This window comes from Sciurus vulgaris (assembly GCF_902686455.1).
Source record: "Sciurus vulgaris genome assembly, chromosome: X".
In the NCBI taxonomy this organism is placed as follows: Eukaryota; Metazoa; Chordata; class Mammalia; order Rodentia; family Sciuridae; genus Sciurus; species Sciurus vulgaris.
In genome coordinates, this window is record NC_136471.1 from 94,258,219 (window position 1) to 94,275,724 (window position 17,506).

Consider the following 17,506-nt stretch of genomic DNA (forward strand, 5'->3'; position numbering starts at 1 on the left):
ACTTTAAAAGTTCATAGTAAGCAATACTGATGATTATCAGCTGCCTGCTTGTTTTTATCAGATTCAACAGTCAGAAGGACCCTGTTCTTTCCACCACCATCCTATGTCTCCCAATTTCTTACCTGTCTCATATTCTCTCCAATGGCACATTATCTAAAATATCCTTACTAAGCCCAGCTAAGTATTTAATATAAGGCACTGGTGTTGGGAAAAGCCCTTCACTTTGTCAGAAAAGTCACTGCTTCAAAAAATTGCAGTCCAAGAGTCAGATGTTTCATATAAAATTTATTCTCAGCAGCTGAAATCTTGCACTCCTGGGATGGCACATGCCAGGGTAACTGGTTTGCATCAGCCAGCTAGACTCACGGCTTTTTATCAGCATTGCTTTTGGGAAATAGCCTGTTCCTTCCAAGTCAGGATCAATATTTAGCAGCAAGGAGAAGTGGAAAATTTATCCATCAATAGGATACTGAAACTTCAACAAGGCCCCATGAATTCATTTCTGCATGGGTTTGCATAAGAACACCAGTTACACTATCCCAACAGCCCCTCTTGTGTCAGGTTTGGTTTGTTGTTGTTGTTTTGGTACCAGGGATTGAATCCAGGAGCCCTTAAGCACTGAGCAACTTCCCCAGCTCTTTTTATTTTATTTTTTCTTTATTTTGAGACGGAGTATTACTAAGTTTCTTAGGGCCTCACTAAATTTCTACAGCTGGCTTTGAAATTGCAGTCCTTCTGCTTCAACTTCCTGAGCCGCCGGGATTACAGGTGTGCACCACCATGCCCATCCATTTATCTTTATATTATTCACCTTATGACCATCTTTATCTTCCCATAGCAGCCGCTTTAAGAACAAGATATGGTATGGCCTTCTGGGAAGCAAGGAGCTTCTACAGCGCTCTTATAGGAAACTGGAAGAACGAGTGCATCTAGAGGTTAGTAGAAAAGGGAGTAATCCTTCCTGGTCATGGAGAAAGGAAACCTCATGGCCTTGGAAATCAACTTTCCACTATAACCTTGGTTATTACCAAGCTTTATCTGTGATCCTCACTCACAGCTCGTGGGAGAAAGGCCAGATGAGGGATTTCTACTATATGGATAAGCAAATGATAGTATGAAGAGAAGTTAGAGCCTTTCCCATCTCTCTAAATATCCCTTCACATTGTTATCTGAAAGTCAGCTGATGAGAACTTATCTTTTCTTGCAGTGTGATGGAGAAGCCATCTCCTTGCCAAACCTGCAAGGCATTGTAGTGCTCAACATTACCAGTTATGCTGGAGGTGTCAACTTCTGGGGAAGCAACACAGCGACCACGGTGAGTATGGAACAAGGAATGGGGTGGGAGAAAGGCATGACCGACCTTGCTGAGATCTCTCAGAAAGGAGGGTTGGTCAACTACAGTGGTAAGTGGACAATGAGGGGAAAGGACAGAGACTGGGAACTTCTATTAGCAGCAACAAGAGACTCAATGTTTATTTTTTTATGCATTTGTTTAGGTACCAGGAACTGAACCCAAGGGGGCTTAACCACTGAGCTACATCCCCAGCTTTTTTTTTTTTTTATTATTTTGAGACAGAGTCTCATTACATTTCTTACAGCCTTGCTAAGTTGCTGAGGCTGGCTTCAAACCTGCATTCCTCCTGCCTCGGCTGCTGGGATTCCAGGCATGGGCCGCCACACACAGCTAGGCTGTTTTTTTAGGTAATTGCCATCCCAGAGCACAAGACTCAACCAAAGACCTCAGGATTAGGTCAACTCTTAGGTATTGCCTGGGCTTTAAAATTTTTACTTCTCAGACTGACAGGTCCTCAGATGGTATCCAGGCTATGTTCTTTTTTTTTTTCCCAATGAGGTCTGTCAATAAAATCTCCTGTGAAACTGGCCATGAATCCTTTCCTCTGCACTCACCCAAAAAGGCCACGAAGCCAATAAGACTGGCCTTGGGGATTTATGATGTTGGATTGGACAGGGAAGAAACTGACTGAGTTATGGTCTCAAAAGTGGATAAGATTTGTGGTGACCTCAGTGTCCTTTACCCAGATTAGCTTCCTCACTTCTTCCTTTCCCTTTTAATAACGCAGTTTTTCTACTTTTCTTGAACTGGAAAATTGTCAATGAGAGTTTTCAAAACAACCTCGTTTGTTATAGACAAAGTATGGTTTCTCAAGGGTGGGAAATGTGATACAGTCTTCCTCCTTAGGAATATGAGGCTCCTGCAATAGATGATGGGAAGCTGGAGGTAGTGGCAATCTTTGGTTCTGTTCAGATGGCCATGTCCCGTATCATCAACCTGCATCATCACCGCATTGCCCAGGTAGGCAGGGGTTAGATTGGTACCAGAAAGGAGTTGAGTTTCCCATCTGCAACCCAGGATGTGGGGGTAAACCCAGGAATTAATTGGGCATAAAAGTTTCAGAGTGGAGGACGCAGGTTATCTGATGGGTATCAAGGTGCTGGCTAAGATTGGAAATAGGGGTAGCAGAGACCAAAGGGGCAAATACCTCATAGGAAGTGGGTGTTTCTCTGGCATAATCTAATTCATATTTTTGCTAGTGCTACTTCAGGCAGACATTTAGGACACAATTGTGAGATTATCAGATTGGTCTGTAGTGGTTGCTTCACTTTTCTCCCCTATTTCCTCTCCTCTTCTCTGGCAGTGCCGTGAGTTGATGATAACCATTGATGGTGAAGAAGGTATCCCAGTGCAGGTGGATGGGGAGGCCTGGGTCCAGAGGCCAGGTATTATCAAGATTAGATACAAGAATGCTGCCCAGATGCTGATGAGAGATCGGGTAAGAGGGGAAAGGCTGGCATTGGGCCCCCACACTGCTTTATCCATAGCTGTCACATGACTACTGAATATTTGCAGTCAAGTAGAATTTCTCATATGAGGTCTCCATGGCCCTTTCATCACAGTCACCTGGGGTGCTGGTTATAAATGCATACTCCTGTGACCCATACCAGGTCCACTGGACAGAATGGGGAGTAGTGGTACTCAGGAGCCTGCATTTGTAAACAAGTTCCTCAAGGCATTCTGATATATATTGACATTTGCAAACCTCTGTCCAAAAGAGCAAGACAAGGAGCTTTCTTCTGTAGTTTTAGACAAAGTTATCCTCCAATCTCCAATGCTCAGAGAACTTTAGACCTTAGATGGCAACAGAGAAATCTGATCTTTCAACAATATATTTAATTTGCATTGATGGTCTTTAGCTTCCTCTAAGCTTCCTTAAAATGCTGCATTCATAAATGTCGCCCACTTCACCCAAATCTTCTGAAGCTACAAAGGAGTCATTATTGCTGAACATAAAGCTGTTCAGTGTTAGGAGGCTGTCTTCTACTCTGACCTGTGTACAGTTCATAGAAACAGTAAAAGAGGGAATGGGACATCTGATTTATAAGCTGTTTACTTTGTTCTTGGTAATTTACATGTATTGCCTCACATGCATCCCCCAAACAATCCTGAGATGGATACACTTATTTCCATTTTGGGACGTTAAATAACATGCTCATGGCCACAAAATTGATAAAAGACAGAAGTATGATTGAGAATTGGATTAGGTATGTCTGGCTCTAAACTCTATCACAACATATTGCCTAGATTTTGCAAAGAAAAAAACATGAAATGTACTGTAGTCTCTTATCTGTCATGATGCCCTCATATAGTACCTTCTTGGAAGCAGACATCTGATTCAAGACTGGTGTCCTATGATCCAGCATATTGATGACAAAACCAAAACTAAAAGTATCTAGTACAGAAGAGATGTTGAAGAAAAGGATAGGTAGCTGTATAGACAGTTGTACAGGAGAATGGACAGAGTACCCTCATTCCCTATTTACCTACTGTACCCACACATTACCCACAAATGTCAGACTCATAGACATACCTGTCATGTACCTTCTTAGCTACAGCAATCATTAGGGTATGCCACTATTTTCATCTCTAGGACTTTGAGAATTCAATGAAAATGTGGGCATGCAAGCATACTGAAATTCAAGCTGCCCCTCAACCCCAGCTGGACTCCCAGGAATCTCAAGATAGCCTCTCTGATGAGGAGTATGCCCAGATGCAGCACTTAGCTCGGCTTGCAGAAAACCTTATTAGCAGGTAAGTGGACTGGCCTAGATACAAGGATGGGAAACTCGAGAAAGGATAGGGAGAAGCAGCCAGTTTGTCTGCTGGAAACTGGGGAGCCTGGCCTCAGGCATCTCACCTAGTGCTCTGAACATTGACTGAGCCCCTGACAATCCGTGGAGGAAATATTCCTTGTACTAAGCAATAAACCAGCTTGGAAATTTCCCAATAGGCACAGAGGTGAATTTTGGTGTCTTCCTACTGCCCCAGACCCAACAGGTTAAAGAGTATTTATCCTTAACCTTAATTATCAGAAGGGCCTTGGAGTTTCTGGAGTCAGCAACCCCTCCCCTATTTTAGTCTCCCACTCTCCTCAATTTCCTAGAATCTTAATTCTGGTTAGACAAAAGTGAATATGTAGAGAAGAGTAGAATCATTTTCAAGTATCAGTGGCTCCCTTGAGAAGAGCAAAAATAACAAAAGGGAGTAAAAAGTCCAAATCCAATACCTAGGATTTTCATTTCTCCCCTTTTGGCCCAATCCACCAGCACTCCATATCAGAAATGCTAAATTCCCAGCTCATCGATCTGTCCTTGCTTTATTTACAGACTCAATGACCTCAGCAAGGTCCACCAGCATGTGTCTGTCCTTATGGATTCTGTGAATGCCAGTGCTAACATCCTGAATGATATATTTTATGGCCAAGATAGTGGCAATGAGGCAGGAGCAGCTCCCTGTACTCCCATTGAGGTAAGGAGAAAGGGGCAGATGAAGGAATGGAGTCACACTAAACAGGAAAGGAGATGAACAGGGAAGAAGAGCCAGATGCTAAGTGAAGAAACTGGTCAAATTATATGACATGAAACTGATGGATAGAGTGGACAGGAAGGCAGGCATATCTTGACTTATCAGAGGGCCAAGATGATTGCTGGGGGAAATCACACAATAGACTTGATCATCCTGAGAACTAGCCCTCTTTCCTGATAGCTAACTACCCCACCAGCCTAAGGGGAGAAATGGCCAATGAATGGAGAGGAACTTAGCCTTGGGCCTTATTCATCTCTTGGTTCCCTGTATAACTGAATAAAGTTATACCTGCAAATGAAACCAACATTCCAGGGTGTTTTGGTGTCCTTCCTGAAGGAAAGGACCAGATTAGACATTTATTTTAAATATGCTATCCTGGGCTGGAGATGTAGCTCAGTTGGTAGAGTGCTTGCCTTGCAAGCACAAGGCCCTGGGCTCAATGCCCACCACTGCAAATAAATAAATAAATAAATAAATAAATAAATAAATAAATAAATAAATAAATAAATAAGCAAGCCATCCTATGGCTTTTTCCACTTCTAGAATGCAAGAGGCCTTTGGTTTGATCCCCAGCACAGTAAAATAAATGTTACTTTAGTGCTAGAAAAAATACAATAGGGTCAGGGTCTGCTAAAAATATGGATTAACTATTTATTTTTGGCCAAATCTTAGTTGGAAGAGCCCTGGAAACCTAGGCCTGGAGTTTTGAGAAGAGAGATGATTGGGCCTAACTGTACCTGCCATAAGAAAGCTGGTTTTAGCCTAGGGACAAGTGACCTGAAATTTACTCTCTGGTTTGCATATTTCATATTTTCCTGTACTCCTGCACCCAATCAGTGATGCCAAAAGCCAAGCTGTGCTATGTCACTTTGTAGGGCACATCAATACAGCTATACCAGTAGACAGCTGGCATCAGTTCTGAGTGCTTGGTGCCCATACTCTACTAGTAATGCTATATATTGAGTATTACTTTTTTTACCTACAGCCATGTCCTACTCAAGCCTGCTTCTCCCTTCCCAGAGAAGCCAGCTGCATGCTTACTAACCAATGACTCCTCTATCTTTGTCCTTTCCCTTCCATTCTTGTCCTTTCTTCTTCTCTTAGACTCTAAGCAGAAATGACGCAGTAGATGTTACATTTAGTCTTAAAGGGCTCTACGATGACACCAAAGCTTTCCTGGATGAAAACTTGGTGAGTGCAGGGGGTTGGAGCATGGGAGGGCAATGAATCCTATTGGAAGATGTTCAGAATCTGTGCTTGGTTCCAGGGCACTAGCAATATGGGATCATTTGGAGCAGGTGCTTGCCTGGTGGTCTTTGTTGTGTCACCTGGGATTGTCACTGCTTGTATTACTTCATAGGTTATGTTAATCCATAGGGACTACCATACCCTTGAAAGAAAGTCCCTCCCTCTCCTTTGACAAATGTCTCCTGGGTTCAGACCAGGTGAATCAAAAGTAGGGTGTTCTCATCATAGCTGATACAACTGCAGTAGAAAAGAGTGAGCTCTTCTGAGCTGCTCTGCATCTCTCAAGTTTCTATATATTTCTTTATCCATGTCGGAAGGCAACATGAAATAGTGGGAAGATTATGGGGGACTCAGGGCTCAAATCCCAAATCTGCCACTTACTAGTTGTATTCATTTCCAAAGCCTGCCATCACAAAGTACCAAGAACTGGGTGATGTAAAACAACAGAAACTTTTTGTCCCCCAATTCTGGAAGCTAGAAGTCTAAAATCAAGGTTTCAGGAGGGCTGTGCTCCCTTGAAACCTGCAGAAGATTCCTTCCTTGCCTCTTCCTAGCTTCTGGTGTTTTGCTGGCCATCTTTGATGTTCCTTAGCTTATAGATGCATCACTCCAATCTCTGTCTATCTTCACATAGCATTTTCCCTGCATGCCTCTGTCTTCATATGGCCATCTCCTTCTAAGGACCCTATTCATATGGAATGGGGCTGACCCTATCCAGTATAACCTCAACCTAACAATTAATTGCATCTGCGATTACCCTAATTCCACATAGGGTACTAGGGTACTGGGACTTTAGACTCCAACATATCTTTGGTGGGTGGCCCAATTCAACTCATAATACTAGCTGTGTAAAGTGACTTTGCATCTCTGGGTCTTAGTTTCCATATCAACAGAATATGAAGTGTAATCCCTACTCTATATTGTTGTGTGGATCTAACAAATTATTTTATCTCAAGTGCCTGGCAGGGCCTGCCATGGAATAGTGGCTCAATAGATAGTATTTGTTAGTGAGAGGGAAAAGAGACTGACGCTCTGTTTGGGGGCTACAAGGCTAGATGCATGTTTCTCAGAACGCAAAGCCCATGGGCACACATGATGAGCATGCTCTAATGAGGCAAGCTATCATGACCACCCCACCCTGAGGTCAGCTGCTAAGGCCCTGAGGCAGCTGCTCACCCTGCCTCTCATCTAATTAAGGTTTGTTTGAAGAAAGGCTTCTGAGTTGAAATTGCAAGACGTATATCCACTTTTTCTTTTCATTTGCACATCTAATTGGCACACTGCACAGGAGGCAGAGTGGCTAAGGCAATCAGGCCAGGATGTCCCAGCATCTAATCCCCAAGATAGGCTCTTTGAGCTTGAAACAACAGCAATAGGAGTGCTTTTTACATATAGGCAGAACTCCGTGTTCTTGCCAGTTTGGGCAGCAGAAAATATGGGATTTTGACCTCTCATTGCTACTTAGGCTTTCTTGAGGCTCATGACCTGACAGGTGGTCTATACCAACCTACAACCCAACTTGAGCAAACCATACCATGGGGTGGAGGCCTCCAAAAGATTTATAAGGCTCCCACTCCATAGGATTTGGTGAAGACCCACACACATATACACATATTCAAATGAGGCTAGAAGGCAGCCAGCAGTTAACTAAGAATGAATATGTATCTCCAGAAAGGTTATCATAGAGGTGGGATGAAGATAAGACTTGTTTCATTTTTGTGTTATTCCTTCCCTTGAAGAAGGAGGGAAGTAAGCTCTTTGGTGTTGGCAATGGGATTGTGTTAGTCAGCTTTATGATGCTGTAACAAATACCTGAGATAATCAACATATAAAGAGAAGAGGTTCATTTTGGCTCACAGTTTGAAGGTTTCATGATCCATTAGCTCCACTGTTTGGGGGCTGTGGCAAGACAGCACATCATAGCAGGAAGTGTGTGGGAAGCAAAGATGCTTATTTCATGACTAGAAATGAAAGAGAGAGGGGGAAGTGGCTGGGATCTAACTATCCCCTTCAAGGGTGGATCCCACTATCCCTTTTAAAGGCATACCCCCAATGACCAGACCTCCTATTAGTCCCCACCTATTAAAATGTCCACCGCTTCCCAACAGTGCCAAGCTGGAAACGAAGGCTTTAACACATGGGCCTTTGGTGGACATTTCAGGGATGTAGATTTGTTTACTTGTTTACTTTTTTATCAGAGCATTATAATTATACATGCATTTTGACAAAAATCATACATTCAGGGAATTTGATTTCAATTCCCATTCCCTTCCCTCTTTTCTTCCCCTGCCCTCTTTTTTCCTTCCCCCACTCTACTGATCTTCCTTTCAGTCCTTTAATAATTTACTTTTGACTGGTACTTCCTACTTATACATAAAGGTGAAATTCCCTTTGCTACATTTATAAATGAATATAACATGGTTTTATTAAAGTTATTCCATATTTCTTCCCCCTTTCCCTTCCTTCCTCCCTCCCTCTCCTTCTACTCCTACTCCACTGGTCTTCCCTATATCTTTATGATACCTAATCCCAGCCCCACCACCTTCTTTTCCATATTTTGCAAAAAATCTTTGCAAGCTACTCCTCTGACAGGGGATTAATACCCCAAATATATAAAGAACTCAAAACACTCAATGCCAAAAATACAAAAAACCCAATCAATAAATGGGCAAAAGAACTAACCTGAAATTTCTCAAAAGAAGCACAAATGGCCAACAAATGTATGAAAAAAAAAATCTCAACATCTCTAGTAATCAGGGAAATGCAAATCAAAACTACACTGAGATTTCATCTCACTTCAGTCATAATGGTAATTATCAAGAATACAATTAATCACAAATGCTGTTAAGGATGTGGGGGAAAAGGTACATTCATACATTGTTAGTGGGATTGGAAATTAAGACAACAACTCTGGAAAGCGGTCTGGAGATTCCTCAAAAATCTAGAAATAGAACCAGCATATGACCCATTATCCTACTCCTCAGTATTTATCCAAACGATCTAAAATCAGTATATTATAATGGTGTAGTCACTTCTATGTTTATAGCAGCACAATTCACAATAGTCAAATTATGGAATCAATTCAGATGCCTGTTAATAGATGAATGGATCAAGAAAATAGCATATATACACAATGGAGTTTTACTCCCCCATAAAGAAGAATGAAATAATGGCATTTGCGGGTAAATTAATGGACATGAAGAAAATTGTGCTAAGTGAAATAAGGGTCAGAAAATCAAGGGTCAAATGTTTTCTTTCATATGCATATGTAGATTTTTAATAAAATTAATTCCACTCAACATTATTCCCACTTGCCCTTATTGGGCATATACTTTTCCTGTGCATCTGGGCCACTCTGTATTGTTGCAGTCATTAGATATAAAGCAAAAGAAGTTAGTTCTGAGCACTGTCTGGTCTCTTCCTTATATACTGTCCTAATTGGCCAGAACCTCCCACCCCATCCCCTGCCCATTCACTTACCATCTGTTTGTGACAGCCAGCAAGACTCTACCTATGGCTAGAGCAGCAAGTGGCATGGTGGCACATGCCTGTAATCCCAGCAGCTCAGGAGGTTGAGGCAGGAGGATCACAAATTTAAAGCCAGCCTCAGCCACTTAGTGAGACCTTAAGCAAATTATTGAGACTCTGTCTCAAAATTATATATATATATATATATATATATATATATATATATATATATATATATATATATATGGGTGAGGCTAAATTTTTAAGTGCCCTGGGTTCAATCCTTCATATCAAAAAAAAAAAAATTAGATTGTACGGTGGGCAGAAGTGAGGTCAGGTTAGGTGAACGATGTAGGCTTAGCCCTGTCAGGGCTAAATATATCAGTGTGCTTCTGTGTCCCCAGCTCATTATCTACTGGAACATGAATGATCTCACCTGTATTGCTGATCTAGAATTTGAGCCTTCTAAGTTGGAAATGGTCTCAAAAGAATCTATTTTCTGTCTCCCATATACTATATGGAATTCATCCTGGGGTTTTAGGGTTCACCGTAAGCACCTGAGTTTGGTTTCCTGAGCCTATAGAGCAAATCATCTGAAACTCTTTTCTATTACCAAGAGCAAATAGCTACAACACAGTCTGAGGAGGCAGACCCTCTGCTAGAAAGGGACAATTCAAGCCAGTCTCTCTCTAACCCACTCTCCCCAATTCATCAAATAGTTTTTAAATTATAGTAATCCTGTAATAAAGATTCCCCAATATCTGGGCACCCCACATGTCCTCTCTGGTACAGTGTTATAGACTATTGAGTTAAACCAGTCTGGGTTCTGTCTAGCTATGTGATCTTGAGTGCTAAGCTTCTTTGAGTCTGCTTTCTCAACTATGAAATTAGAACAATGGTGTCTTGTAAGGTGTTATAAGGTTATTGAGAAAGTGAAATGAAATAATGTATGCATAGTGCCTGGCACAGACTATGTGCTCAAAACTTGGCAGTTGTTATTTAAGAGGACACTGGGAGACTCCAAGAACTAGAAGTCAAGGGTAGGACCCTTGTCCTAGACCCTAAGTTGTAGGGGAAGAACTCAGCATTAGTCGATATTGAACAAAATGCCTTTGCTTGCCAAATTGAGCATACCCAACTGCAGGGAATGTTGTTTGGTTGTTTCCTGGATCTTCCTGGTGAGAAAGAAAAGAACTGATTGCAGTCCAAAGGAGATAAAAGTTGTCCCCCAGTGGTATCTTGGCCACTGGGAGTGGTATCTTGGTACCTGAGAGTACAGGAGAGGGCAAGAGTCTATGAAAGCAGGGTGCGAGGCATTGGCCATTCATTGTTTTTCCTGTCTATACTAGTTGAGAAATGCCGAGGGTGAGGCCACATTACAAACTGCCCTGGATGCCATGAATCAGGAGTTTGAAAAGCTATCAGAGATCGACTGGATGAACCCAATCCTGGTTCCAGAGGTGCGTAACATGGGAAATGAAAAATAGAGGGGTAGGGGATTCTTCCTTGGTGCCTTACCTTCCAGTGTGGGTCAGGACACAGTGGCTGATGCAGCAGGAGTCCAGTTGCAGCTTCCAGCTTCAGCTTTAATAGAGTTTCCTCCTACTCATCTCCTCACCTTAAGTGAAAGAATGAGACAGCAAACATGAAAAATAAGGTGACCATGGGAAAATAACCAGAAAGAAGACTCACTCTGTAGCAAGACATGATCAGGAATAAGCAAGATTATTGTTTTTCTCCATGTTGTTCTCGTGGCTACAGATTCCCCCACCCTGCTCAGTTACCCATGCTGAACTTCATCTGTCATGTACCAGCATGGTCATACCAGTTGTTTCCAGACAACAACTGTTCTAAATGGTTGGTTCATACTAGAATTACAGTATGGCTAGTGTCCAGGCCATATTGGTAGGTAAATCTTCTTGCTGCTTCATGTCCCTTCCCTCTGGGAGGCTAGCAGGCCTTCTCAGCACCTCTCCGTAGCAGGTATGTGGTCTAAAAGGAAAGTGAACATGTCAGCACTAGTTACAATATAGTTGCAGGGATGTTGTCATGTTTTAACAACTCTGAATACTTTCCAAAGATTGAAAAATTGTCCTGTTTCATAAATCAAATGACCCATAAATGTTTACCTATCACAAGGTAAATTATTTTCTTTATGGTATGAAAGAGTTATCCTCAAAAATTCCCTACCATGGAACCATTCGTTTCAACCTGTTGAACCCTCTCTTCATTATATCTGTTTTCTGTCTCCATACACCGATTATATGCATGTGAGTAATATATAGAAACATGTTTGGTCTAGTACAGCACTCACAGTGCAATTTTGGAGGAAAAGCGTATACAAATTCTTGTCTTTTTTTGGTGGTACTGGAGATTGAACACAGGAGCACTTAATCACTAAACCACATCCCTAGTCCTTTTTTATTTTTATTTTTTAAATTTTGAGACAGGATCTCACTAAGTTGCTTAGGGCCTCACCAAGTTTCTGAGGCTGGCTTTGAACTTGCAATCCTCCTGCCTCAGCCTCTGGAGATGCTGGGATTACAGGTGTGCACTGCCTCACCCAGATCCAAGTCATGTATTAAACAATTTAACAACTTTCTCTAATGACCCTAGAAATTTCTAAGGCTTTTTGTGACTGATGCTCTTTATCAGTAGCTCTCTGGGGAAGGAAATATACTGTTAAGACAGCAAAGGAAGTAAACTTTATTCTACACCCCATTCCATTATTACCCAGTTCAGCTAATCTCTCACCAAACTTCTGAGATAGGCAAATAGATTCGTTATTGAGAGAAATGAGACAAACACATCCCCTACACAGAGATCCCAATTTATAATGTGAGCCTGCCTGGCCTGAGACATAATCTCTTTTCTGAGCTAAGTATTTCCATAGAATGAATGACACTCTAGTGAACAACCGAATGGATAGAAAGCCAGGAAGATGTTGCTTATTCACTAGACACCAAACTTGCTCAACTTAAGGCCACAGAAGGTTCATATCCACTTTTCTGGGGAAATAACAGGATGAGAGACAGTTAATCCCTGGGCTTCCTAAGACTTTGGATGAGGGGATATCCTTCCTTTCTGAATGACAATACTGAAGGCCAGTGTATTTAACCAGGAGCAGTATTAGAGGAGGGAGGGTAAGTGTGAGCCAGAACAGGAAGAGAAGGAGGCCGGGTTGAAACTCTTCTCCTAGTGGAGGGGATTGAAGACACAAATAATCCCAAAAGGAAGATAATCCCAAAGCTTCTTGAGATGTGTTTGAATTTTCTGTCAACAAAGTTAACCTCAGGGGAAAAAATGTTAACATCAGAATGATGTTTTACTAAGACCAGTAGTAAAAGGAAAACACTAACTAGTGTAAGAGTATGGGGGATTGAGCAGGAATTAGAGTCTATGTGATCTGTACAGCAGAAAACCCACATACTAAAATCTTTGTTTAGAGAGCCTTCTACATGCTGGGCAGGCAAACAGGTAGCCTGGGAGGCAAGATATTCCTTATAGGAAGGTATTTGGCCAAGAAGTGAGTGGGTGTTCATCAACTTCACATTTGCAGGAAGAAGCACCATTTTTTCTAATCCATGCAGAGGAGCCACATGAGCTAACAGTAGCCCTGGGAACCTCACCCTTCCAATCTCTAGCTATGTGACCTCAAGTGACCTCTCTGAGCCTCTGCTTCCTCATTTCTAATATAAATATAAACAATCTTTGCCAGGTTGTTTGGAGACTTATATGAAAACATTTACTGAAGTATCTAGCAAGGCACCTAATTTTCTTTCTAATTAGTTATACATGACAGTAGACTGCATTTTGACACATCATACATAGATGGAGTATAACTTCTCACTCTTCTGGTTGTACATGATGTAGATTCACACTGGTCACATAATCATATATGCACATAGGTCATAATGTCCAATCCATTCTACTATCATTCCTACCCCCAGGACCCCTCCCCTCCCTTCACTCCTCTCTGTTTATTCCAGAGGTGCCTGACTCTTGGTAAAGATCAATTCCTTTCCTAGAGCATATGACCAAGGTTGTCTCTCATACCTGGATAGAGAATAGAACCGCCTGCATTCTGTAGCCATTCTTGTCCATCACCTTGCCAGGCCCCTAGGAATTATTTCTGAACATTAAGTGACTAACATTGTGACCTTCTCCTTACTGTGGTTTTCTAAGGAAAAATCTTCAGATCCTGATAGTAGAAGCCTCAGGTTGAAAGTTAAGTTCCCCAAATTGGGAAAGAAGAAGCTAGAAGAGGAAGACAAGCCTAAATCAGGTCAAAGATTTCATGGTTTTATTGGTAAGTCTCTTCTACAGGTATAGGAGTCATGAAGACTTCCCCAGCTGCCTGGGTACCTCCTAGGGACTGAAAGCCCCCATGAAAATTCATAGGCATGGTAGTGCTGAGGCCAGCTTGGAGTCAAGATTATGTAATGCCAAGTAGTCTTTTAGACATGGTGTAGGTTAGAAAATGATATGGACACTGGAAAGGGAAGAACCTGAGAATGAATGTTGCCATGTAACCTCTATGATACATATAGATCAAAAGAAAAATACCATCAGGCAGTAATTGTTCTGCTTGGCCCATTCCTAAGAGTCAAGAACAGGTTTTATGACCTCTCTAAACACTTATTTTCCTTGTTATAGTAAGTTCCTGGAAATGCAAAATTTCTATATATTTCATTGTTTGAATTTTGGTTCCCTCCCATCCTTCTTCACAATTGGTCCTAAGCATTGTTGAGATGTCACTGGGACTCAAAAGAAGGTTCACTTTGAGTTATTTTTCAGTTGTGTCAATTCAATGATATCATGGTCTCACCTAAATGTGGAGCCTTGGTAACCTGGATTTGAGAGATTGAGCATGGAAAAACATGGTTAGAGGAAAGCAATTTGTTTTGCTTTTTTGAGAATCTGAGAGTTTGCACAGAGGTCAAGAGAAATTCTCTTGGATCAAGCTGTATTTTCTCAGGTATGGTATAACTGGTTTGATTCCCTAAGAATCTGCCAGTGAGAAGACCATGGCTTTTAAGAGTATTTCTGAAGACTTTGATGGAGTTGATAATAGTTTCATAGATTCATCCCACTTATGTTTGGCTCATATAGTATCTGCCGGTTTTCCCTATGGCTCAGAAATAGTTGCTATAACAAGAGCAAACCAGTCTGTGTCCTAATGGACTCTGTTCTTTTGGGAGTTTATGCATTTTGGGCATCTGGCAAAGTACTAACCTCATAATTTCTATACTTATTTCTTCTCTGAAGGTAATTTGTGGCATCGCAGAAATCGTGAAGATGAAACAAAAGGTGACAATCCTCCAACACCATCAAGATCTCAACTGTAGCCCTTGAAAGTTGGAAGGAGAACTCATAACGTTTAGGACTCTACAAAAACTCTCAAAACCTCAATACAGGCTGGACAAAATTATTTCAGAACAAACACGAGCACCACCAAGAAAGACCCTCTAATTCTTTATACTTACACATTTTTCCTGGACTTAATCAGGTCTCCTTAGAGGTTTACATTTTCTCATTAGCCAAAGATTCTTGTTCCGAGTTGTCTTGTTCAGTTCTCCTTCTTGTTGTGCATTTTGAGCAACTACAGTATTTTTGGGGATAATTGCTTCATGAATGGCCTGGGATCTATAAAGGAATCAAGGAAGTTCACCTCTTCATGGAGTCTGGGAATGGTTTCCTCTGACTAGCAGAGAAACTGTGGAAACTGAGGAATGAATGAATGACAGACTCTAAGGAGATGAAGGGAAGGGGCAAGACAGCCAGGCCTGCTGGCTGTGTTTCTCCTTCAAACCCTACCAACTGCAACTGGAAACTTCAGGAGATCCATTCTAGTAGGCTTCTTAAATTGAGAACTAGGTCCCAGGGTCTTGCCCACTTGCCTGTTACAATGACTATGTGAAATCTTTCCATATTGATGTAGGAACACACCTCTCTCTCTCTCTCTCTCTATCTATCTCTTTCTCTCTGTCTCCTCTCTGCAAATCCTTTGTTTTTCCATGTGTGCTTGTATGTCTTTGCACATGTCCAGGTGGTGCTCTGGTGGCTGGGTGGGCCCATTGGTTGGAACTCACCACTCATGGCAACCGTATAGGCTCCCCTCCTACTGCCTTGATCCTAGCCTGCATGCCTCCACAGAGTGTTTGCCTGCATTCTTGCTGGATTTTTTAACTAAATGTTTTGCCGCTGTGCTGCAGTATAGATTATATAGAGACATAAAGATGTAAATATACATATATATATATATATATTTTTAAGAACTGAAAATACAACTCGACCTCTAAGTGACCCTCTAATTTATTGTGCTAACCCAGGAATCCCACCCCACCACCCATTGCCCTACACACACATACATCTCTACCAACTGCCCTAGTTCTTGGTGGAGCTTCTAATCTTTTGGTGCATTTTTAGCGTCTTAGAAGTAGCTGGGATCTACCTATAGCCCAGCTGATTCTGACGTCCCCTTAAAATTCTGAGCCAGGCCACAGAAAGGGGAACAAAAATATCAATGCCCTAGAGAAGGGGCTAAGCTGGCATGCTGCCTTTTTCGCTCTATTTGTCCTAGACTCTACATCAGCAACTGCCCCAACCTGTGCTGCCCCCTTCCCCATAAAAAGACTACATGGAGCAACTACACCTTGAGCTCTGTGACTTAGATGTCTGAGCTACAGACTGTCTGACAATATAGTCACAGACTAGGCCCTTCCCCACAAACTCTATCTTGGCCTGCATCTTCTAGACAGGCTGATGGGTCAGTCCCCAAACCACCTTCAAATCTTCCCATCTTGTCTCTTTCCCTGAGTACAGAGAGTCGGTCATTGAGAGTGACCAGAAAGAACATGGGCCTGGGGAAATGAAGGCTAAAAGCTTCTGCTTCCCCATGGTTCTTTTTCTAAGTTTCTCATAAAAATAAACTTGGCCTAGATTGCTCCAAATCCTAATTCAAAAATTTTTTTAAGTCTGTTCCCATTCACACAAATCTAATCAAATCCCGGTGCCCAGAGAGATTTTCTCTGCTCTGCCTCTCATCCCCACACCACCCTAAATTCATACTGTCAGGTAAGTGTCCCTCCCCACTTATCAAGAGAAGTCCAGAAAACTGACTTCTCCCCACTTCTCCTACCAACTTAGTGTGCTCAGTTACCTGACTCAGTCCAACGGCTGGTTCATCGAGGTGCACAATCCAGACTCTAAGCACTGGTTCTCCACTTTAGAACTCCACCAGCCTAACCCACTGAAACCAGCCACCTGTGTTCCACCTCTGAAGGGGTGAGGAGAAAAACACTAACAAGGGGATAGTCCCCAGATGTCTGATTGCTGTGCCAAACAAACAAAAAAGTCCTAGCTCTACAACTAGAGAAGAAAGTCAATGAAAATCATGACAGAAAACTAAAACCTATTGAAGCATCAGAATGTGTTGTATGTATTCAGGTGGAGAGTGTGTAGCTGCTGTGACACTGGCTTTGTCTGTGTCACCCTTTCTTCCCAGGAGGAGGGGTCAGATCAAATTGGAAGGGTCACTATTGCAAGCCACCTTAGCTCCTCCTTGGCTGCACGAATTAACACCCGTGCACACACTTGCGGGGTTGGGAACCAAGTTGTACTTTTTGCAGAAGAGCTTTTTCACAAAGGGGAAATTTCTGAATGAGCAAAATTAAGGAAACAGAAGAAAATACTGGGAAAGCGTAGCCTTATCTTGGCAGTGACTAAGCAGGGCTATGTCTTGTAATTATTTTTATCACTGATATTAGTCAACTGTAATAGGACTCCATCTCTTGTGCTTACTTTGCTGAAGTACTATAGGTCTTCGTACACTGTAATGCTGCTGTTGCTCTGTTTTACCATCTGGATTCCCTTTCATCCACCCTGTCTTCCCACCCTGAGTCAGAA

At 42.0% G+C, this 17,506-nt stretch overlaps 1 protein-coding gene across 1 annotated transcript in view; it reads left to right on the plus strand.

Annotated features, from left to right (window-relative positions):
• DGKK (diacylglycerol kinase kappa) overlaps positions 1–14,946 on the plus strand; it is a gene marked incomplete at both ends in the record, with an annotated part of 146,107 nt that extends 131,161 nt beyond the window's left edge. Inside the window, 10 exons of the mRNA XM_079124533.1 lie at positions 839–935; positions 1,208–1,315; positions 2,201–2,314; positions 2,658–2,792; positions 3,948–4,108; positions 4,684–4,825; positions 5,987–6,073; positions 10,948–11,058; positions 13,784–13,907; positions 14,867–14,946. Of these exons, the coding sequence (XP_078980659.1) occupies positions 839–935; positions 1,208–1,315; positions 2,201–2,314; positions 2,658–2,792; positions 3,948–4,108; positions 4,684–4,825; positions 5,987–6,073; positions 10,948–11,058; positions 13,784–13,907; positions 14,867–14,946 (1,159 nt within the window). The remainder of the gene's footprint in view (positions 1–838; positions 936–1,207; positions 1,316–2,200; positions 2,315–2,657; positions 2,793–3,947; positions 4,109–4,683; positions 4,826–5,986; positions 6,074–10,947; positions 11,059–13,783; positions 13,908–14,866) is intronic.
• Between the last annotated feature and the right edge of the window lie 2,560 nt (positions 14,947–17,506).